The sequence below is a fragment of the Sphaeramia orbicularis genome, chromosome 12, assembly GCF_902148855.1.
Source record: "Sphaeramia orbicularis chromosome 12, fSphaOr1.1, whole genome shotgun sequence".
Taxonomy (NCBI): domain Eukaryota; kingdom Metazoa; phylum Chordata; class Actinopteri; order Kurtiformes; family Apogonidae; genus Sphaeramia; species Sphaeramia orbicularis.
Window position 1 is genome coordinate 9,652,391 of NC_043968.1, and position 23,508 is coordinate 9,675,898.

General features: G+C 38.1%; 1 protein-coding gene across 1 annotated transcript in view; it reads right to left on the reverse strand.

Moving 5' to 3' along the window:
- Nucleotides 1-22,691, reverse strand: part of loxhd1a (lipoxygenase homology PLAT domains 1a) — a 51,049-nt gene extending 28,358 nt beyond the window's left edge. Inside the window, exons 1-21 of the mRNA XM_030150264.1 lie at nt 22,347-22,691; nt 21,980-22,157; nt 16,656-16,770; nt 14,786-14,866; nt 14,175-14,359; nt 10,137-10,235; nt 9,866-10,014; nt 9,634-9,757; nt 9,295-9,545; nt 9,081-9,216; nt 8,037-8,197; nt 7,834-7,920; nt 7,429-7,564; nt 5,766-5,920; nt 5,504-5,664; nt 3,963-4,039; nt 3,677-3,873; nt 3,381-3,573; nt 1,142-1,302; nt 714-1,044; nt 402-553 (exon numbers count right to left, since the gene is read on the reverse strand). Coding sequence (XP_030006124.1) covers nt 402-553; nt 714-1,044; nt 1,142-1,302; nt 3,381-3,573; nt 3,677-3,873; nt 3,963-4,039; nt 5,504-5,664; nt 5,766-5,920; nt 7,429-7,564; nt 7,834-7,920; nt 8,037-8,197; nt 9,081-9,216; nt 9,295-9,545; nt 9,634-9,757; nt 9,866-10,014; nt 10,137-10,235; nt 14,175-14,359; nt 14,786-14,866; nt 16,656-16,770; nt 21,980-22,157; nt 22,347-22,691 — 3,474 coding nt within the window. The remainder of the gene's footprint in view (nt 1-401; nt 554-713; nt 1,045-1,141; nt 1,303-3,380; nt 3,574-3,676; nt 3,874-3,962; nt 4,040-5,503; nt 5,665-5,765; nt 5,921-7,428; nt 7,565-7,833; nt 7,921-8,036; nt 8,198-9,080; nt 9,217-9,294; nt 9,546-9,633; nt 9,758-9,865; nt 10,015-10,136; nt 10,236-14,174; nt 14,360-14,785; nt 14,867-16,655; nt 16,771-21,979; nt 22,158-22,346) is intronic.
- Between the last annotated feature and the right edge of the window lie 817 nt (nt 22,692-23,508).

Here is a 23,508-nt window from a genome sequence, read left to right on the forward strand (position 1 = left end):
TGTTCAAACTTGCATTTTCTTGAGCCTCTTTTTTTTTCTCTCTGTTCTTCTTGTTTTTTTTGTTTGTGAAGCGTCTTTGAGTGTCCAAAAAAGCACTATATAAGTGTGATGTATTATTATTATTATTATTAACTATGTAGCCTCTGAACATCCAAATGGGTCATATCTAATGACCATGAAAAGATGATACACTGTATTTTACACCAATTATTTACATGTATTGATAGGATTAATGGATCAACAGATATTAAACAGTTTATATCAGTAGATGATTATGGTCGCCAGTGGATGTATGGGTCTTTATGGGTTAAGAAAGAGAAAAGGAAAAACTGGTGGAAAAGATCAATACAGACACAGATTGTCAAAGAAATGAGTTCCTTCAGCATTTCATTCAGACTTACGTTGCCTTTCTCAAACTTGTTCAAGTTGTTTGACTTCCTGAGCTTTCTCTCCCCAGTGTCACCAATCTCCCCATAGATGTTAATGTAAACATTGGCGTCAGTCCCCGCCCCCCACATGGTGCCGGTGAACACATGAACTTCATATGAGTTCACTGGGGACAGAGTTAGTCAGGCACACAGAACACATTATCGCTGACATTTTCATTTACACACACGGCAACATTTGCTGCATCAGTTTAAAATGTTACAACAGAAACATTCCTTCATAGCCTTTAAAAGCAAATGACAGTGGGTCAGCGATGCCCAGCTTACCCTCCAGGTCTTCATTGTCCTCAGTAAGCAGCTCAACCACTATCTCCCCATCCTCCTCATCCTTGGCCAGCCAGCGGTTACAAGGAAAACTAAATGTCTCCACCACTTCCTGCAACTCCTCAATTATCTCCACCTCCTCCTCCTCTTTCTTTTTCTTCTTCTTGTCTTTTTTCTTGTCTTTCTTGGTGTCCTCCTTCTTCACCTCAATCTGCACCATAGCCATCGTCAGTCTCCTGATATCCACCGTCTCCAGGAACCAGCCGTCTCCAATTCCCTTCCCGTCGTGGTAGATACGTATCTTGTAGATCTTACCAACATCGTGAGCTTCAATCTGGTTTAGAAGTCACAAATAGAGGTCAGTTGTCTTCATAGTCTAACCCTAACCTAAAGGACTGGTAGAATTTCATGACACAAGTTTGTCAGCACACCTTAAAGATCTCAGTGGTGCCACGCTCAAAGTTATTGGAGCGACTTTTGAGAGACAGAACGTCGGTTTTCCCATCATCCCCATAGATTTGACAGAAGACATTGGCATTGGTGCCACCTGCACGAACGTCCCCGGTCACCACCGTCACTTCATAGTTGATCACTGTTACAGAGCAGAATCCCAGCATTGTAAGATAAGATAAGATAAGGTGAAATAAAATAAGATAAAATAGGATGTGATAAGAAAAGATAAAATAAGATAAGATAAAATAGGAAAAGATAGGATAAAATAAGATATGATAAGAAAAGATAAAATAAGATAAGATAAAATAAGATGAGATAAGGTGAAATAACATAAGATAAAATAGGATGTGATAAGAAAAGAAAAGATAAAATAAGACAAGATAAGATAAGATATGATGATAAAATAAGATAAGATAAAATAAAATAAGATAAGGTAAGAAAAGAAAAGAAAAGAAAAGAAAAGAGAAAAGAAAAGAAAAAAGAGAAGAAAAAAGAAAAGAAAAGCTAAGCAAAGCTAAGCTAAGCTAAGATAAGATAAGATAAGATAAGATAAGATAAGATAAGATAAGATATGACTTTATTATCCCATCGTGGGGAAATTTCACAGTTAACAAGCAAGTGCAGTGAAAACGACAGGTAGAAAAACCACAGACAAGTGAAAAATTCAATATAAAGAGAAAAATAATAAATTCAGTATTTATATAAATATAGAATTGGAATTAAAAATTAAATATTATTGGCATATTTGTATAGAGCAAAACAAAACAATACACCATGACCAAAAATCATTAAAAAAAAAAAAAAGACAGGATGTTTTATAAACTACTGGGCAAAGATAGCGGCTGATGGTTCCCTTGATTAGACTTCTCAACTGGAATTAGTGACTCTGTGATAAGATCTACATATTTATGTAGATATTTATTATTTTGACTTAGATTCAGTGATCGTATAACAATAAAATAGGGTTCTTACATGGTAAGATTTTCAGTTCAACAGGTATGCAATTTCTTCTGTGAAATAACATTATTGTGTAAATATTAAATACATACCCTTAAATTCACTTTTTGTTTTGATGAATTCAGAGGTTTTCTGTTTCTACCTCTCAGATATCAGTGGTCCATCTGCAGTATCACTATAAGGTTAGGGCCAGTGTGTAAAGGAGCAACATGTTCCTTTTTTTTTTTTTTTAACACCAGAGCCACATTAAGGAACACATCCACAAAATATGATTGCACCTATTAACTTGTGCTGCTTTTGACTCCACAATCTGCTCTGTTTTAGGAACCAATTCTCAAAAGATTTTGCACTAATGATATTCTGGAGGATTTTGCTGACACTCTCCACATAGATATTTCCTTACACAGAGGTCTCCACAGTTAGTAACAGACTTTCAAGCATTCTTTTGCTTCTCTGGTACTTTGTATCTGCAATACAATCTACTGAAAAATGAAAAAATGAAAATATTCTACACCTACATGACTGATCATTGTCTGAACCTTTGCAGAAACACTTACGCCCACTTTTCCATAAATTTGTTTGGCTTTGTCCAACAATAAATAAACAAAGTCTGAGACAGTTCATTTGCATTGTTGATACCTTGTCAGCCTCTAGTCTGTCCTGAGCATAACTGAATCTCTGCAAATGTGCTTAACCCATAAAGACCCAAACAGCCACTGATGACCAAAACCATCTACTGATCTAAAATATTTAATACCTGTTGAACCACTAATCCTATCAATACATGTAAATAATTGGTGTAAAATGCAGTTAATCTTTCCATGGTCATCAGATATGACCCATTTGAGCGTTCAGTGGCTCCGTAGTGAACGTGGAAAGACCTTCTTCTACAACATTGATTCACCTGTAAAACCCATGGAGTTTGATCAATGACAGTGGATGGAGACACTTGGTTCATGTTCAGTTAATGACATATTTTACTGAAAAAGTCACTTTTTTTTCTGTTTTCTCTGTTTTGATATAATAACCTTTGAATTTACTTTGAGATTTCAAGAACATCTACATGATCAGCGAATTAAATATAGGAAAATATATGATTTACACTGAAAAATGTTATGAATAAATTGTGATAAATCACTTAAGAAAGGTTAAATATAGAGAAAAATTCATTTGGGAACTGACACAAAAGTGGTACTGGGTCTTTATGGGCTAAAGCAGCGAATTCTGACCATATGGTACATTTGTGTATATATTATTTACTTTTTTCAATTTCTAGGACCTCACTGGGGTAGATCTCCACCTCCACCTTCCCATCAGCCTCGTCTTTGCAGAGCCATCTGTGACTTGGGAACATGTACTCCATCCCATGAACTGGCACAGAGATCTGCACGCTGTCCAAAAACCAGCCAGCCCGCAGGCCCTCGTTGGTGTGACCAATCAAAAGACGGTTGATCTGAAAAAACAGAAGATACAATAGAAGCAGGAAGTTGGATAAGGATAAGTCTGAACCATAAGCTCTGTTGTTTGTGAAGAGTGTATGTGAATAAAAAACTCGCCTTTCCGACATCGAAGGTTTCAAGGATGAAGATGTCAGTGCGTCCTGTCTCAAAGTAGTTTCTCAGGTCATTGTCAGACACTGCCAGTATGATTTTGTTAGTATCACACTTCTCCCCGTACAGCTTGACAAACACTCTGGAGTCAGAGCTGGCCCCGTTCACACTGCCTGTCTTGATTGCTATATGGTAGTTCACATCTGTGAAACAGGAAATCATACATCACATTGCCAGTCTGTTGTTGTACCTTTACCGCTGTCTTATTTAAAACGTCATTTTTTGCACTTACTAAACAGACGTAGACCATCTCCAGCAGGAACTAACTCACGAACAATCTGTCCATCATCCTCATTACGATCCAACCACCTACAGAGATTCAGATTTATACCAGTGACATTAGACCTTACTGAGCATTAAACTCCACTGCATACAAATGAGACATGATTTAAAAAATAATAATAAATATTCCATGTATGATATTTAGAGCTGTCTTGTGATGAAGTTGTGGATTACTAACCCCCCACCTCCCACCCCACTGATGGTTGGAGTAATATTGACCTTAAAAACACAGCAAATGATAATAATGCTCCTTAACAATTTCTACATTTAGTATAAAATGCAAAAAAGGAGATGAAGAAAGTCTGTTCTGAGATACTGTAGAAACATGCTGATACAACATGGTGGACTCCACTCCATCTACACTGACAACTACTTATGACATACAAAAAAACACAAGGATTTTAATTTTAGCAGTTACACTCTAAAGAAAACACTGTTATTACCCTGACCCCTGAAGAGGAGGCAAGGGGTTTTGTCTTTGGTTCGGTTTATTTGTTTCTTTGTCTGTTAACACTCTATCAGCAAAAGTATTGATTGAATTCATTCCAAATTTGGTTTATAGATTGCCAGTGACCCCGAATAGATGTCATTACATTTTGGGAAAAGTAGGTAAAAGTTCCAATTTTTTATGAATTTTTTTAAACCCCCCCCCCCCCCATTTACTTATATTGGGCGAAATTTCACATCTGTAGCATCAAAACTATTGGTTGAATTCATACCAGACTGACTTTATAGACTGCCAGTGACCCAGAACTGATGTCAGTTCATTTTGGGAACAGCAGGTCAAAGTTAAAAAAATTTTTTTATGAATTTTTAAAATCTTCCCATTCACTTATAATGGATGAAATATGTGTGAGGGGCGGGGTTTGTTGTCCCTGGCACCTGTTTACTTGCATTTCTGTGATTAGATGGTCTACAATCCCCCTATTACTTACAAACTGGCTGCTTAACTTTTATTAAACAAATTCTCATATGATAATAATAATAATAATAATAATAATAATAATAATAATAATAAAAACAACAATTAAATACATTTTAGTTTACACAGGTCAAACATGCATAAGAAAACAAAGCCAACAGGACACAGGTCAGACCCATACAATGAATCATACTAGTTGCTATACATTATCACAGACAGACAGACGGACAAACAGGAAGAGCCTTTTTGCAGAGGTAACATAGCACCTTGGCCTTGCGGTTTGGCTCTAGTTACTTGAGCAGAGAGCTGGCTGGCCACAGTGCATTTAGTCCCTATTTGTAATGGCAAACGTGTCCATCAGCTGCCTAACTACTTAAACACATGCCACTGGAGAACTAGTGCATCAGGGTGGAGCTAATTTACTGCACTTATGAGGCATTTAGCTCTGTTGAGGAAATTTGAGCGCAACCAGTTGGTGCTTTAGTAAGTCTTAGACAAAGACAAATTAAGAAATTAAATAAACACCCCTTTTCCTTTTTAAGGTTATGTTCAAATTATTATTGCCTTGCCTGTTACAGGGAAACTCAATGGCCATAGACTCTGGCTGGCCCTCCTCTCTGACCATGACCTTATCAAGGAACCAACCACAGCCTCCGCCACGACCATCGTGACCCACCCGCACCCTGCGCACCTGGCCCACAGTCACGGACTCAATGAGAAACTCATCGTGCTGAAGGGAGACAAGGAAACTGGTTAAAGATGCTTATGGTGCAATTTCCACAAAACTTGTATTTGGTATCTGTGTTCATTGTGTATTAAGAATACACTCACATTGCCCTTTTCAAATTTGTTGACATTGTTTTTGCTTGTGATCATGAGGCGCTCTCCTGTGTCACCCAGGTCACCAATAACGTTAAGGAAGACGGTGGCATCTGTGCCGCTGCCACTGACGTTACCAGTGCAGATGGTGACGCGGTACTTTATCACTGAAGGACACACAAAAGGACTTTAAATGCCCGGCAGGCCTCCAATGAATATATACATATACTTAGCGCCATTAAAAACGCACGGGTCAGAATAACATGTATATTTGGAGATATATTAAATTAACTGGTTTGGGGTTACCTTCATATTAAAGAGGGAAGCATTGGTCATTAGAGAATGAATTGTGGACAAATCGTGATCAACTTAACACGTTTATTCAGTCACTGAATACAGGTACTCAGAAATTGAAAGTGTCATCATTCAATATCAGGTGTGTCCACCTCTGGCTTCCAAACAAACAGTGCATTGACGACACATGGAACTGACAAGTCTCATGATCCTGTCCTGAGGGATCCAATCTGGCACCTGTTGTGCTGAATTCTACTCCCTGCCAAAAACTGCATCACTAGCAGCTGCCAAAAACAACCCCCGCCCTTCCTAAGTCAGCCATAAAGAGGACAAAGTGCACCAAATTCACCCAGTCACACTAGAATAGCTCCAAATGTGAGCTGCTAAAGTCATTTCATTCCTTTAGCTTCACAAGCTAATTCTGATGGGGGATGCAGTTTTCGGCAATATCTGATGCCGAATTCTGCTCCCCGCTGAAAACTGCATCCCCAGCCGTGGGTGATGTAGTTTTCGGCAGTATCTGTTTACTTTGTTATATATTTTGTGTGTTTTGTATTTAAGATTTAACTTTAGAAAGTTTTATATGCCTTACAGTTCGCACATTCTTTAATATTAAACAGATAAAAAAACATAACTGCAATATCTTACAATATTATTCATTACTTAATTGCTACACAGGTATGATGGTGTTAAGAGGTTGAATAATTCACAGTTAATTTCATACCCTACAGTCAGAAAGGAGAAAAGGTTGTGACAGGATGAATTCGGTGCACATTGTCCTCTTCATGGCTGATTTAGGAAGGGGGAGCATTTTTCGGCAGGGAGTAGAATTCGGCACAACAGCACCGACCTGGCACTCAGACCACTGATTGTACTGTGATGACAGCACAGACGGCGAGTGACATCACCACGGCTAAGACCTGCGTGTAACATGCTCATGGCATGTTCTCTCTGTTGTATCGTAAGTCATGGCATTTTGAGCTGGCAAAAATGTTTTCTTTGCTGCCTTTACATCAGCTATTGACCACACCTAAAGTTAGCAGTCAAGCATGACTCTGTACAAGAGATTCGACTCAATGTCCGACATTAAGGGATTAGTCCAAATACCGACGTCATGCACGTTGGAAATTAAAAAAATACAGCTGTTAACTGTGTTACTCATCTCGTGAGCAACATATACAAAATAGGCACCTGAGCAAATCATTTTCTGGAAATTACACGACATGTTTGGACCGTGCATTTTTAATGGCATATATATATATATATATATATATATATATATATATATATATATATATATATATATATATATATATATATATATATACATATATATATATATGATAAAAGTTAAAAAATATTATTAGTTTGTGCATCTTACAGGGCAGTGGATCCTCGATGAGTGCTCCAGTTGCTGGCATCTCTCTCACAATCTCATTGTCATCTTCATTAATGTCCAGCCAACGACCACATTCAAAAGAATATTTCTCCATTGTCAGGGTCTTCAGCACAGTGAGCTGCAAAAAAGCACCGTTTTGTGTGTCATCATGCACATTATTATCTTTTCATGTTAACATCAATATTACCACAGTGATATTTGCATTTTGCAACTACAGTGAAATGTATTAACAGGCTGCGCATTTGCATTTCTCGCCACAGAGTCTCTTTTTATTTCTGAGTATTAGATGCAAGATCAAACTTTCACTCAGTGTCACAGAGGTGATGCAGTACAAAAGATTTAATGGCTTTCATTGACAGATCCGACAGACAGGGCAATGAGACTCACCCTTGCTAAATGCCAGCCAGCAAATGGATGTCTCTTCTCGTGCCAGATACGCACTTTCGTCAGTCGCCCTATGTCTGGCATTTCAATCTGTAATGAATGATAAAGGTAAACAGAAAAACAGAGGGAAAAGGGGTATTTTTAGTGAATCCAATGGACATTAGCACAAAAGCTTAAAAGATGCTGGTAGATGACTCTGAGCTTACCATGAACTTATCAAGCTGGCCCTGTTCAAAACTGTCTGAGTTGTTTTCCAGTTTGATCTCATCTGACTTGCCCGTCTCTCCGTAAATCTGCAGAAACACCTGAGCATCAGTCCCTGCCCCCTTCACATCTGATGTCCAAATCCACAGGGACCATGGGTACTCTGAAGCGGAAGTGCAGGTTTGACACAAACGATGTAAATATCAGAAGTGTTCAAAATAGTCCAACAAAACAAAATATTTTCAGAATCAGGTATGATCAGTCTAATGCTTGCTTAACCCATAATGATGCAGTGCTACTTTTGTGGCAGTGCCCTTGCATTACATACATGTTTCTATGAGAAAGAGAGGGTGGATGTATCTTTACAAAGAAGATATTCTGTAAAGTAGTATATCTTATTCAAAGCAGTGTTACAACATGTCAAAGCTTCACAGTTAACCCATAAAGACCCAGCGCTACTATTGCGATAGCGCCCAAACCAATTTTACTCACTATTTGACCTTTCTTAAGTGATTCATTACCATTTATTATAATATTATCCCCTGTATTTTACATTTTTCAGTGTAAATCATGTATTTTTTTCCCTCTATTTAATGCACTGATCATCTAGATGTTCATGAAAAACAAAGGTTCAAAGGTTATTATGTAACAGAGAAAACTGAAGAAAAAGTGACTTTTTCAGCAAAGATATCAATAACTGATCATAAAACCAAATGTCACCATCCACTGTCACTGATCAAACTCTATGGGTTTTACTGGTGAATCAATGTTGTAGGTGACAGTGTTTCCTCAGTAACTACGGAGCCTCTGAATGTCCAAATGGGTCATATCTGATGACCCTGAAAAGATGACAAACTGTATTTTACACCAATTATTTACATGGATTGATAGGATTCATTTATCAACAGCTATTAAACATGTACATCAGTAGATGATTTTGGTCACTGGTGGAGGTTTGGGTCTTTATGGGTTAATTATTTTCTATGCATAAAAACATAGAGCTGCTGTATTTAGCAGTAATCTGTGAAGAGAATTAGGCCACCCACTCTTCTGTTTCTTCTGCCTTAGAGAAACCATCTCATACAGCTCCCTCTCAATCAGTCCATCCCCCTCATCTTCATCCAGCCACATCCCACACGGAAATGTCTGCTCAATGCCAGTGAATGGACAGTACACTACAACCTGGAAGAAAAAAAGGGATGTTTTGTGGGTCAACAACACTCTGACTTGTACTTCATTATCAAAAGGAAATGTTAGTACCTTTTCACAGTACCATCCGGCACCCACAGCCCCATTGTCATGTCCGATAGTGACCCTGCTGAGAGGGCTGATCAATTCACAAATCTCCACGTTGAAAATGTCAATGAGACCACGCTCAAAAGCACCACCCTCCAGGAAGACTTTGCCACTATTTTTTGAGCCCTTGGAGCCATGCATGACGAAGTGGATCTTGGAGTTGGTGCCTGCACCTCTCACATTTCCAGTCATCACTTGTACATTGTATATAATACCTATATATGTAAATGAACACATATAAAATCATCAGTTTGTCACAGAAATGTGTTGGGAAGATGTTTCTTTTTATGACAGTACATTTACCCATTGGCTGAAGTGATCCTACCAACACATCTCTTTGAATTTTGCCGTCATCTTCATCCATGGCAAACCAACGATTAACAGGAAACTCATAAACTTCTTTATTTCCCATGTCATCAATCACCACCTGAACAGAAACAGTGGGCACCGATAGACATGTATACAAGTGTTGAATGAAAGAAAACGGAGAGAAACATAATATCAAGACTGTAAAACATATATACTGTTCACATACCTTATCTAGAAACCACCCGGCTGATGAACCTCTATTGTTGTGGCCAATGGTGATTTTTCTCAGCCTCCCTAAATTTGGTGCTTCTATTGTAAACTTGTCCTCTGATCCACGTTCAAAGTTGTCTTTGTCGCTGTCTAGCCGTCTTTCCCCTTTCAGAATCAACAATGCATATAAAATAAGCAGTATGAGTGACTTGAGCAGACAACAGTTGCTGACTGCTGCATGAATATAAATGGTAATGTGCAACAACAGTAACAGAAAACATGATCACCTGTATCACCATTCTCTCCAAAGATATTCAGAAAAACATCTGCATCAGTCCCACTTCCCTTCATGTCTGCGGTGAAGACACTTACTATGTATTTATTCACTGCAAAACACAGAGAAGAGAGGAAACAGATTAGACTGTTTGCTGGTTTTCATTATTTAATACAGGAGAACCACTTTGCTGGAAATGTTGTCTAATGTATCATAATTATAAAATGGAGTCTCCTGGTGTTATTAGGCAGCATCCTCATTCATCCACACAGAGATGGCTCCAAGTTAAATATTCATAGCAATGTGTGTGTGTGTGGTTTTGTCTTTGATACAGCCATATTACTCTCTAATTGGTCCCTCAGAGCTTTGCCCGTCTACATCTGAGCCGTGGCGCTCTGCTTGATTGACTGCAGCAGGTATTGAGATGTTAGATCACATTGCAGCAGAGGACGCATGGGCAGGTTTACCTGAGGATTACACTCTGATGGAATTCAATTACAACCTGAAACAACAGAGAGATCTGTAGAAGATCCTTCACCTTCATACAACTGGGACCACACTTGGCACTGTAGTTATACTGATAAATTTCTAAAAACTTCAAGTAAAAGCACTGCAGTTCATGGCTGCATCTTGCCTTTGATTCAGCCATGAAGAGAACTTACAACTTTTTTTCTTTTACAAATTTTTTATGATCATTCTACTCTTTAGAATAGTGGTGAAATAATTTACAGTTCATCTCTGCATGACTGAAAATAACAGTACTGGTTTTGTTCAGTCGGTTCAATGCCACTGCTCCCATTATCCACATATATTTAAACATCTGTAACAGTAAAACTCATGTCATGCAATTGTCCAAACATTGCACAGAAAATAGTGTATTACCAGTATTGTTAGCTAATATAAAAAAAACGTACATACTTATTGTTAACCTTTTTTATTCATTAGGGAAATATAATACAAACACAAAACTTGTTAAGTAAGAAAGAAATGTACTAGTCTCACCTTCCCACCACTACCTGTTAAATAGAAAGATTAGCAAACAGTTGAAGCAGCTAGTACAGGATAACTGTAACTACAGCAAATGAGGTGAAATAGATGAACATGCTGTCGTTTTGTCAGAAGTTTTTTTAAAACTAAAATAAAGCTTAAGAGGAATCAATACATGACTCAGTTTTGGTAAGTTTAGTAACACAAAACTCAAATGGCAGCAAAAATTCCTCTGTGATTGCTGGATGTGTTAGCTAGCATGAAGTTAGTCAGAATGTGGCTAGCTAGTAGCTAGTTTAACTGTGAGTTAAGCCAGTTAGCAAACTGCATAAAGTATGAATCCCACACGCTCTTTTTTTTTTTTTTTTTACTTATTAATGATAAATTACTATATTGCTATGTAAAGACATTCTCATATTCTCATACTGGTTTTGTTCAGTCTGTTCAATGCCACTGCTCCCATTATCCATATATATTTAAACATCTGTAACTGTAAAACATGCATTTGTCCAAACATTGCACACAAAACAGTGTATTACCAGTATTGTTAGCTAATATACATACATACATACATACGTACATATTTATTTATTTATTTATTTATAAAAACTTAAATAGCCTACTTATTATTAACCTTTTTACTCATTAGTGAAACACAGTACATACACAAAACTTGGTAAGTAAGAAAAAAACAAATGTACTAGTCTCACCTTCCCACCACTACCTGTTAAATAGAGAGATTAGCAAACAGTTGAAGCAGCTAGTACAGGATAACTGTAACTACAGCCAAATGTGGTGAAACAGATAAACATTCTGTCGTTTTGTCAGAAGTTTTTTTTAAACTAAAATAAAGCTTGCGAGGAATGAATACATGACATATTTTAGGTAAGTTTAGTAACACAAAACTCAAATGGCAGCTAAAATTCCTCTGCGATTGCTCAATGTGTTAGCTAGCATGAAGTTAGTCAGACTGTGGCTAGCTAGTAGCTAGCTTAACTGTGAGTTAAGCTAGTTAGCAAACTGCATAAAGTATGAATCCCACACGTTTTTTGTTTGTTTACTTATTAGTGAGAAATTGCTATAATGCTATGTAAAGACATTCTCATATTGAAGTGAGCATGATGTGAACATTAAAGTGATTGACACTTGTCTTTTACTAAACAGTTTCTAACGTATGACAAGAAAAAAATAGGGTAAATACAGGGGTTGGACAAAATAATGGAAACACTTTAAAAAATCAACAAAATATAATTTAATATGGTGTAGGTCCGCCTTTTGTGGCAATTACAGCATAAGTTCTCCGAGGTATTGATTCATACAACTTGTGAATTGTTTCCAAAGGAATTTTAAGCCATTCTTCAGTTAGAATACCCTCCAACTCTTTATGGCGGTGGAAATCGACGTCTCACTTGAATCTCTAAAACTGACCATAAATGCTCAATAATGTTGAGGTCTGGGGACTGTGCCGGCCATACGAGATGCTCAACTTCATTAGAATGTTCCTCATGCCATTCTTTAACAATTCTAGCTGTATGGATTGGGGCATTATCATCTTGAGGTGAAGGTGTTTCCATTATTTTGTCCAACCCCTGTATGTTGGCTTAAGGGTTATTTTAAAGGGACTGTATACTTTACAATATTCAAACTAGAAGCACTCGGAGAGCGCAGACCTCCGCCAAGGCTGATCAGTGGCCCCCCCCGTGGGCCCCCCCACCCCCGATCACCACCAAAATTTAATCATTTCTTCCTTATCCCATTTCCAACAAACCCTGAAAATTTCATCCAAATCTGTCCATAACTTTTTGAGTTATGTTGCACACTAACGGACAGACAAACAAACAAACAAACAAACAAACCCTGGCAAAAACATAACCTCCTTGGCGGAGGTAATAAGACCCAAAGGAGATACACCAAAAATGCAGATGTATTACTGTAGGGATATTGCACTGAATGTATTCATACTTACAGTCTGACCACTACAGATGAATAGTGACACACTATTCTGTATATGAGTAAAATTAACACATGGCCTTTGACCAGAGCATCAGAACATGACAAGATGGGATGAGAACCACTAAGAAACAACTTTCAGAGTCAAAGACAGTAACAAAGCGATGAAATCTAGAAGCACTACTGTCATTTTCACCACTAGGCACAGCTCTAAATCAAAAGAATGGAGTTTGACGATGAAATGACAGCAGTTCCTCTACAAGCCTGAGTTTGATTAAGAGCCTAAACTGACAGTTCTGACCTCGTTTGGACCATTCCAAACAGATATGTGCTTATTGATAACACAAACTGTGCAGGTGATTTGTGGTTTTACTGTAGCTGTTTTCTGTCTAAAAACAGAGCTAAGCTAACAGAGCTATAATGTAAACTATCAGCTAACCTACCTGAAGATTATAAGACACTGTTATTTTGATATATATTTTTATTTTAAGAATAAAACTTTCCCCTCCTTGAATTGCCACCTTATCATGGTGTAGGGATTTGACTGTCTGAATGATTTGTCCATCCTGGATGTGGACCTGGATGGATGGATGGAAGAGCACTTGATGTTACCATAATGCAAATGTTTATAGACAAAGAGCTTAATATATTATTCAGTGAGTGATACAGTTAGTGGATACATAGATGCATAGATGAATACATGGATTTGTTGGTGGTTTTGGTAGTCGTAAATGTGTTCTGGTGTCTGACTTCCCTCTGTTGTTGAGAGCTTGGAATATCAACAGGCTACTACATGTAAAGCAACTAATTACACTAATGCCAGCTGCTTCATAAGTTGAAGAGAGTAGGTAATTAGTGTTGTCCATGCTTTCATTTCATGATAGAAAATGATGTTTTGTGACATGACATGAAAATGCAACTGTTAAAACAATCTCAGTTTTTTGGTCATATAAACCATTTTCCTTTTGGTGAGCATTATAATCTAAGTGGACACCTCCATCTGTCTATATGTGCTAGATCAGGAGATGTTTTGAATTGTTATCATATTGTTTTATTTTAACCTTTGTGAACTTATTTCAGCTTGGCGTTGCGTGTTTATCCCAGTGTGACCTACATTTGGGGACATCCATTGGGTTCAGGCTGCCCAGCAGGTCTCTGACAAACAGGTTGTCACCCTCCTCCCGACTCAGCCAGTTGTTGCAGGCAAAATAGAATCGCAGATGGGGCCGGTTCATGTCGGTCACCACCACCCTGTCCAAGAACCAGCTGGCGTTCATCCCAGTGTTGTCGTGCTCGATCCTGGGGGGGCAACAGTCAGTGACACATATTCACCCTGCAGGTAATCATATGAGCCTGTCACATTTCATACACCCTTTATTTTCATCCAACTGAATTACTGTACTTGTAAGAACAAATGTTGGTCTAAATGTTTGGGGTTTTTTGTTATGTTTTTTTAATACAAGCTGCTGCCTTTTTTATTGTTAATGTCTGGTGGGAGGGACTTTGACACTAACTGGTAGCAACAGATGGGGCTTAACCTTATGTCACTGAATGAAATCCTTTGATGGCAAGCAGCACAGCTGGAAAATAATTGACACATTCCTTTGTGACAGTCACTGTATACTAGCATTATCATGTGGGGAAATAACTGTACAGCAATGTTTTCTGGGTAAGCAGTGCACCCAAATCTAAACACACATCTACAATGAATTTATTTTACCTTACCTTAGCTTTTTCAGAGGCCCCACATTGTGTGTTTTAATACGGAAAACATCAGTCTTGTTCTTCTCAAATGCAGTGCGACTTCTGAAAATTGACAAAACCAGGAAAAATATTAGGATTAGAAAGAAAGAGTAATTGAGTTTGTGTGTAGGCCAGAGAGAATTAAATTTACTGGAAGATACTCTTTTACAACAGAGACAGATAACAGTGGCTAAAGAGATACAATCCAGAGACAACATGAACTGTACTCTGGAACAGTAAATTACTTCTCCTGACTGATCCGGCTTAGGGTACCCGGGTGGTCCCATGACAGTGGTATAATCTGAAACCTCCTGAGGCTCAGCCACTTCAACGCTGCCTCCTCTTCCTCCTCATATACTTCTACCCCTCACTGAGGCGAACTGGGCCTGTGTGTAGAGTAGACCCCCTCTGCCAACCACAGCGAATCAGACACCCTCTTTTAAGTTTAACACAGGAGACCTGCCTTTGTCTCTGACCCACATCTCCATCTGTTCTTCTCTCCTTGCAATATTCAACCCCATGGACAATGCCAAGGCACACATAATTAAAGTGCATGGTGTCATAAGAAACTGCCAAGAATGAAATACTGTCCAAAACACATGAATACATGCCCTCATTTCCTTTTTTTTGTTGTTGTTGAAAATGCCTGTAAAAGAAATAACGGGATACATTTGTTAAAAGAAAAAGCAAATCCCAATGCAAACTTTGGAATTCATGCAATATGTATGTGTTTTATTTGCACTGAATTTCCAAAGAGTTGCATTTTTAATCTGCCTCGACTGTTGATAATATCGGGGCAAATATGCGAAGAGACAGAGCAACCCTCCCTTACCTGTATCATGCATGTGGTCAAATTTTAATATGTCATTACACAATACAGGCAGGACCTAATATATATCTGAGTAAGGTGAAACTCCTCTCTGAAATTTGTGTATAAGAATGACTAAAGTGATACATCAACATCACCATTTGTTTTTTTCACCAGCTGAGTAAATGCCTCCATGGCCCAGCATGGAGATCACGGTACGTTGATGCTGTCTCAAGTGGATGAATAAGACCACCACAAGGTGTGGGTGACATGGTCCAACATGACTGACAATAAGTTGGTATATTCTATACGCAGCACAGGTAACCCTATCCATCAATCAACGTGCAGAGATAAAGGGAGCCTGCTGCTGATAAGATCCCCTGAGAGTCATTTGATCATCTACAGAAATGACATCGTGGTCTTCTTTCATTTGCCTTTGAATGGAAAAGAAGACCTGCCATGTCACATAGTTCCTCCTTACTCCAGATATTCTCTGTCCGACACTATTTCTACTGTATGGAGACAAAATTCCTGTACTACAGCCAGACAATTAGTTCCAAAGATATTCTTCTTCTGCACCATTGTAGTATTCAGTTTTGATTATCAGTCAAAACATTCTTTATGGGCAAATTTGATCTTATTTTCTCTAAAAAGTGGTATTTAGCAGGAATGCTGTCTCATACAGTGTAATACACAATACAACCCAAAACAAGGACAGCGTCATAACCATCCTTTTCGCAGATTGATTGGAAAATACCTCTTTTCTGTGCTGAGGGGTCAGAAAGGAATGGAAAAAGATGAATAGATTAATAGCTGACACTGACAGAATATGACTGTAGCATTAAACAAACCATACTTACTAATTGTGTCAAGTAAAATAGAGGTAAATGTGACTTAAAGTGAAAGCAATTCCAATAAAGCCTGATGGAACTGGTGTGGAAAAACAATCAGAGCAGAGTGAGTAATTTATTATTTTACCTTTAGCAGCATTTATCACATGATGACATATTATCAATATATCAGTATAAACACTTCTAAACTCACTTGCTTGCTAGGTGAACCTTGGGAGTGACACCAAATTCTCCAAAAAGGGTCACAAATACATTAGCATCTGTCCCAGCTCCCTTTACATCACCTGTGACAGCGACCACCTCATACACTAAAAGACAAAGAAAAAAGGGTTAAATATGTGTTCCATCTTGTCCGGCAGTGTCAAATATGACCCTTGGTGAGATCATGTTCACTCCATACTTTAAAGACCAATAATTATTAAACTAAAGGACAAAACCAAAGTCACATCCTGAGACAGCGTGTCCAATAATCTATAAACAGTGAGGAGCATTGTGTTTCTCTCCATGCATGGTTGCCAGCGAACTCAATGCGGCGAATCTGCAGTGAATCCATGTCTGCTGTGGTGCTGGCCAAGCCTCTCTCACATTTCACAAATGTGTCTCTTTGTCTAATCAAGCCACCACACTGATGAGAACAGGATGAGAACTCAGCAGTCTGTAAAAGCTGCCTCAGTTTGTCTACTGACATGACTTTGTGTAGTGAAAGTTAGTAGAGTGGACAGGCTTTCAGGTTACATTTTATTCATCTGTTTGATGGCTGCTGTATTGTACTTGAAACATTTTCTTTTGTAGATTAAGATAGATTTAGTTGTTTCCTTTACAGAAGTGTCCACTGCTTTAAATCATTTGTCAAATCAGACATAATCCTAGTGCCCAGTGCTAGTGATAAAATCACATTTTCATCATCAATGCAATATGAAGGTGCATGATAAATACACTGCAAAATACTAAATTGTGATGAACATGAAAAATCTGTTTATTCAGATGGGCGATGAATTCACATTCACACCAGAAAGCCGTCAGTTACCAGCAACCCTTGCTTTTAGAGTCCCATAATTACTGAGTATTAGGGGTCTTCAGATAGGTAATGACTTCTAGTAGGTACATTTACAGAAACTACAGCTGAATGCTGAAAAACACCACTATTACCCGTCAGCTCAATGAAACACTGAGTAGATGAGATTGGTCTAAGTTGGTATTATATCAGATAAAATTGTACACTTCCATTACTATTAACCAGTCAATGCAAATTATATTTTAGTTGTCCAAGGACTAAGCATAATAAGTTGTACCACGAGCAGAGCTTTTCAAACAGGTTTTTCTTTTTTTTTTAAAGTAATTATTAATTTGAAATAAAATATTAGCATAGTTTCTAAGGTACTTCTAACACACCCTTTTATAAAGGGCTTTAGTCCTGAACAGTAACTATGGCAATGATAATTTCTAGATTGCACATAATTAAGCTCTGTTAGCGCAGTTAGAGGTATTTAATCAAGTTAATGAGCAATAGCAGGGGTTTTCGTTTTTATTTCAGCTGTAGTTACCATTGGCAATGTTCCAACTATGCACAAACAGAACTATACAGTAACCGATCATATACTTACCAAGTAAATACATGTTATTAGGGGACCATTAAAAGGAAGGATTACCAAACTACCCACAGATTAACTGGTTTCTATTTGGTGGCAACTGTGTGGTTACTTTGTCTGTTTATAGTACATCATAATGTTATTGACACATTAAAGGATTTTATTTCATAGTGTAGATATTCCTTATCATGTAGGCCCAAAATTACTTTAGATTAACATACTACAAATACGATGATTATGAATCATCAAATTATTTGCGTGTTCAGTTTCAGTTAAGACTTGTATTTCTGGAGAGGATTTTAAAAATGACACCTGTAACTTTGTCTTTGACTAAGATACACTGCCAACATTAAATGTTCAGCAGGAGATTAGTCAACAATAGGGCGCAGCCTGTGACTCAATACATCAGCTTATACAGAAGTAATTCTATAGTCTCCTGTGTTACTGTGCAGAAAGGTTACGAAATTGTATAAACAGTAACTGACATAAACATGTAGGTACGACCTAATCTATGGCAGGTTGAAACTCTGTTAACAAACTTAATTAGAGACGAATAACAACAAGAGAAGTGTTTGTTTTAACTGTAGAAGTGCATATAAGCTCAGTTCTGTGTAGGCTCATCTATAGGGGTGTAAGAAAATACTGGTTCTGCACTATATTGTGATATTTCATTTCACGATACTGTATCTATATTAAAAAGTGCTGTATCAATATTTTTAGGTATTTATTCGAATGCAGATATGGTGGAGGTTCATTTTTGGTTTTTTTGGTTTTCTTCTTTGTTTATATTTTATTTATTATTTATCATCATTTATCATGGTTTTATTAAATAATGGTTATCTGAAGCATCCTAAAAGCACATTTTACTGTCTGAGAGGCAGATTTTAGTTCCTTTGGAAACTAGAAGAATTAGAATTTTTTTTTTTTTTTTTTTTTTTTTTTTGTGATATAGCATTAGATCCTGTTCTGATCAAATAAAAATGTGTTTAGTATTTGTACATATTTCTGGTGTAATTAAATTCTTCCAGGAAATAATCTTAAAAAACACAAATAACAAAAAAATAATGCTTTTTTAACAGTATCATGATATATCGTCATATATCATATTATGATCCTAGTTTTGTGATTTCTATCGTATGGCCAGATTCTTGCCAATACACATCCTTACTCATGTATATAAGTGTGTATATATGCAAATCATTGTATTCGCAAAATAGGAAGGTTCAGTTGAGGACATGCATAAAAAAGCAGCAAGCGGACTCAAAGGACACAGATGACTAAACAACCGTAGAATGGGAGAAGAGAAGGAGAGAGCTGATAAAGAGCAATTTGGCCAAAGTCGATAAGACGGGACAGCATTGAGATCTAATTAACACTGAGCAGAGCTTTTAAAACCAGATTAAAGAGAAAGGGAGACGTGATAAAATCAGATGGACGGTGGCCTGGTAAATGCGAGACTTGATAAACTCCTTGGGGAGTCAGAGGCCGGGAGAGTCGGAGGTAATGTAGACGTGAAAGTGGACATTTATCACTGCTGCTATGCAACGATACTGCACCATTTATGTACTGGATAAAACTGTGTATTTCATGTCTCTCTGGCATTGTCACCAGTGGTGGAAAGTAACTGAGTGCTTTTATTCTACGATATTATACCAGTGGTTTTCAACCTTTTTTGGCTCATGACCCCATTTTAACATCACACATTTCTGGCGACCCCCGACATTCAAAACAGAGACTTTTTTTTTTTTTTTGCTAAATAAATTTGTTTTTGATCATGTAATAGTTTGCTATACTATGTTGCAAATAAATGTTAATTTTAGATGACATTTAGTCTACATAATGTATATTATTACGGACGGAGGCAGTAAATCCAGGTGTAGATTACTGCACAAAGGGAGAATTTTATTTTTCTTGGTCAGGATATGTACAGTCAGTCCAGCTGTTATTTACAAGGCTGACAATTAATACTGAACAAACAAGAACTCAAACTATGAATTATGAAAGAGCTGCAGCATCTGAAAACGACCACAATGAACATTTGACAGATAAACAGAACCACAGTGCTGCAGTTTTAGCTTCACAGTTTGTCTTTTATGTTTTGTAATCGTCTCTGTCAACTCACCATATATTTTTCATTAGTAAGGATTTTTTTTTTTTTATCAATTACTAGAAATTTCAGGCAACCCCATTTGAATTTCAGGCGACCCCACGTGGGGTCCCGACCCCAAGGTTGAAAAACACTGTATTATACTGTACTTGAGTATTTCTATTTTACGTTGCTTCTACTCTACATTTAAGAGGCATAGGCCGTTTCTCAATACGCATTCTCATCTGTTCTTCCGTTCTTGTGAAACGTCATCAGTCATGGTCCAAGTACTGTTCCAATTGCAAGCTTGCATAAACCAAGAACGCATGGAATACCCAGATGTCGTTCTTGTCCGCTAGCTTAAACCAAGGATGCACTGGTTGGTGACTCGTGTAGACTTGGCTGGCAAAATATCCCAAGATGCACTTTGTACTACTCTCAAATGCTGCGGCAGCTTCTGATAACTTCATTCAGAAATGTTTTTTTGACTAGATGACTGTAACGAGATGATGTGATATAATGTTAGAATACAAGTGAAAGGCAGAATAACGAGAAATATGTCTTTATAATCATGATATGGGATTCAACGAAATGGATTACTAGCATGCAGTGTGTGTGTGTGATGCATGATCTAGTGATGACAAATTTCGGTGTGTGGTGCATGTGCATGTTTACGTGTGTGAACCCTTACAGACAAAATAAAGATTCTATTCTCATTAATGCATCAGTAATATCAATACAAACACATCAAACACAGACAGAGACTGTTTTGCTTCACAGTAACTACTTTCATGGCACTTTGATCTGATCTGAAAGCTTCCTCCACCACTATTTGCTACATACAGTAAATCAATGTGAAGTTTTATTTTTTTCTTTAATTAACCCATAAAGACCCAAACATCCACTGATGACTAAAAGCATCTACAGATCTAAACTGTTTAATACTTGTTAATCCACTAATCCTATCAATACAGGTGAATAATTGGTGTTAAATAGAGTTTGTCATCTTTTCATGGTCATCACATATAACCCAGTTGGATGTTCAGAGGCTCTGTAGTTACCATGGAAACACCGTCATCTTCTACAACGTTGATTCACCAATAAAACCCATAGAGCTGGATCAATGACAGTGAATGGAGACACTGGGTTTATGTGCAGCCACTGAAAAAGTCACTTTTTCTTCAGTTTTCTTTGATTTTAATGTAATATCCTTCAACTTTAATCTGACCTTTTATGAACAACTACATGATCAGTGAATGAAATATAGAAAAATACTAGATTTCACTGAAAAAAATGCAAAATACAGACATTAATAGTATCATAAATGGTGATAAATCACTTAATAAAGGTTAAATAGAGAGAAAGAATCATTTGGGAAGTGCCACAAAAGTAGTGCTGGGTCTTTATGGGTTAATGTCATTTATATCTAACCAGTCAGAAAAGGCTGAATAATAGTCTGTATTTTAGAACCAAAAGAATCTAATGCAAACTGGTGATTCCTTTACTGCTGCTGATATATATGCCAGGCGGTCTTGTGGCCCCACGCAGGTCCTGTTCACCCCATTGGATCTACCTGAAGAAAACCCCTCTGGCTTCAGGCCCCGGTGGCGGACTGGGACAGCACCCAGCACCTGTCTGCCCCCAGGCCTCTGTTTGGCTTCATTCATGTGGAACATAACTCAGCTTTCACCCAAGTACAATCACAGAGGGATTCCCTGGGGTGCTCCTCTGCCCATAACCAAAGCCACCTGAAAGATTCCTGCATCCAGTGAACTGACACTTACCTGAAAGAGGTTAAAAGATGAGGCTTTGTCTTTGTGCGCCACTGTGGCATGTCCTTACCTTTCTTTTTGTAGTACTCATCCTCATATCCATCAGATGAGTCCGTGTGGTAGTTCAGAAGCTCATTCTGGTAAATCGCAGCATAGTCGACCTGTTTGTTTTTGGATTTCTTCCCCTTTTTCTTTTTGTCTTCGTCGCTGTCCGCAGACCCCTTCTTTGCCTTCTTCTTTTTCTTTTTCTTTGAGTCCTCCTCCTCTTCCTGCTCCTCAATTAACGGCTCCTCATCATCATCATTGTGAGACTTCTTCTTCTTCTTGCCATCTTTAGACTTCTTATCCTTGGATCCCATCTTCTCCTCTTCCTCTGGTTCCTCTGTTGAAGGTTTCTTCTTCTTTTTCTTCTTTTCCTCCTTCGCTCCCTCAGTCACTTCCTCTTTGAGCTTCTCTGATTTTTCCTTTTTGGAAGTGGTCGTGGGATCATTATTGTTCTGCTCACCTCCTTCATCCTCATTGTCAATCACAGCACCCGCATCTTTCTTTTTCTTCTTCCTCTCCTTGTCTTTGTCACCCTCCTTCTTCTCTTTCTCTGAAGCCTCCTGATCCTCAGACTTTTCTGCGGTCTTGTGTTTCTTCCGAGTCTTATCTCCCTTTGCCGTGTCCTCGTGGGTCACACCATTACTCCTCTCCTTTAACTTTGGCTCTGTTTCCTCCACTTCGTCATCAACCTCTTCAGTTTCTCCTGAAGCTGCGGATTTTTTCTGTTTCGACGGCATCTTTTATTCATCCACTTCCCTGGCCTTTAGTTTCGTAAGTGTGGCCTTGTGTTTCTAATAGTGTAAGACAATTCATTTGACCCCTGGCGGCAGTGACGCTCTAGGATCGTGGGGTTCAGAGCAGAACCTGGGGGTGTGAGGCTGCACACGTTGACTTAGATGGAGCGGAGGGAGCGATGGCCGGCAGGACGACTCCCACCTGGGCAGTTATGGACATACAACCAACAGACACTACTCATGAAAAATTACTGTCACCTCCACAGTCATGTGACTCAGGGGAGAAAGCCCTGTGAAAAAGGAGCCTTGCTCAGAGAACTTATCCTCTCTGCCACGGCACGCTCCATTATTCATGGTGTCAGGATCGCTTTACGAGCTGGGGGCGTCTCGCTTTTACCTGAACTCCCAAACACACAGACAGACAGACGGACAGATGGACTCCAGCGCTCACGGACACTTTCTTACAGCTACTCTTTGATCACAGTGAATAAGTCACTGTCCGCACCAAGGTTGTTATCGTTAACGAAAACTAATGAAATGACGAAAACTAGAATTGAAAAAACATTTTCATTAACTGAAATAAATAAATAAAAACTATAATTAAAAGAAAAAACAATAACTAACTGAAACTGTAGTGTGTGCTTACAAAACTAACTAAAACGAATAAAATATATGGATAAAATTCCCTTCATTTTCATCTTTGTCAATGTCAGATTGATACAAAATCGATTTATTTCGCTCTGGCAATTTTAGCTAGTGGTACCATACTGAATTTCATGGTTCGTCACTTCTCGTCACTTGTGGTTTAGAGTCGTCTTCT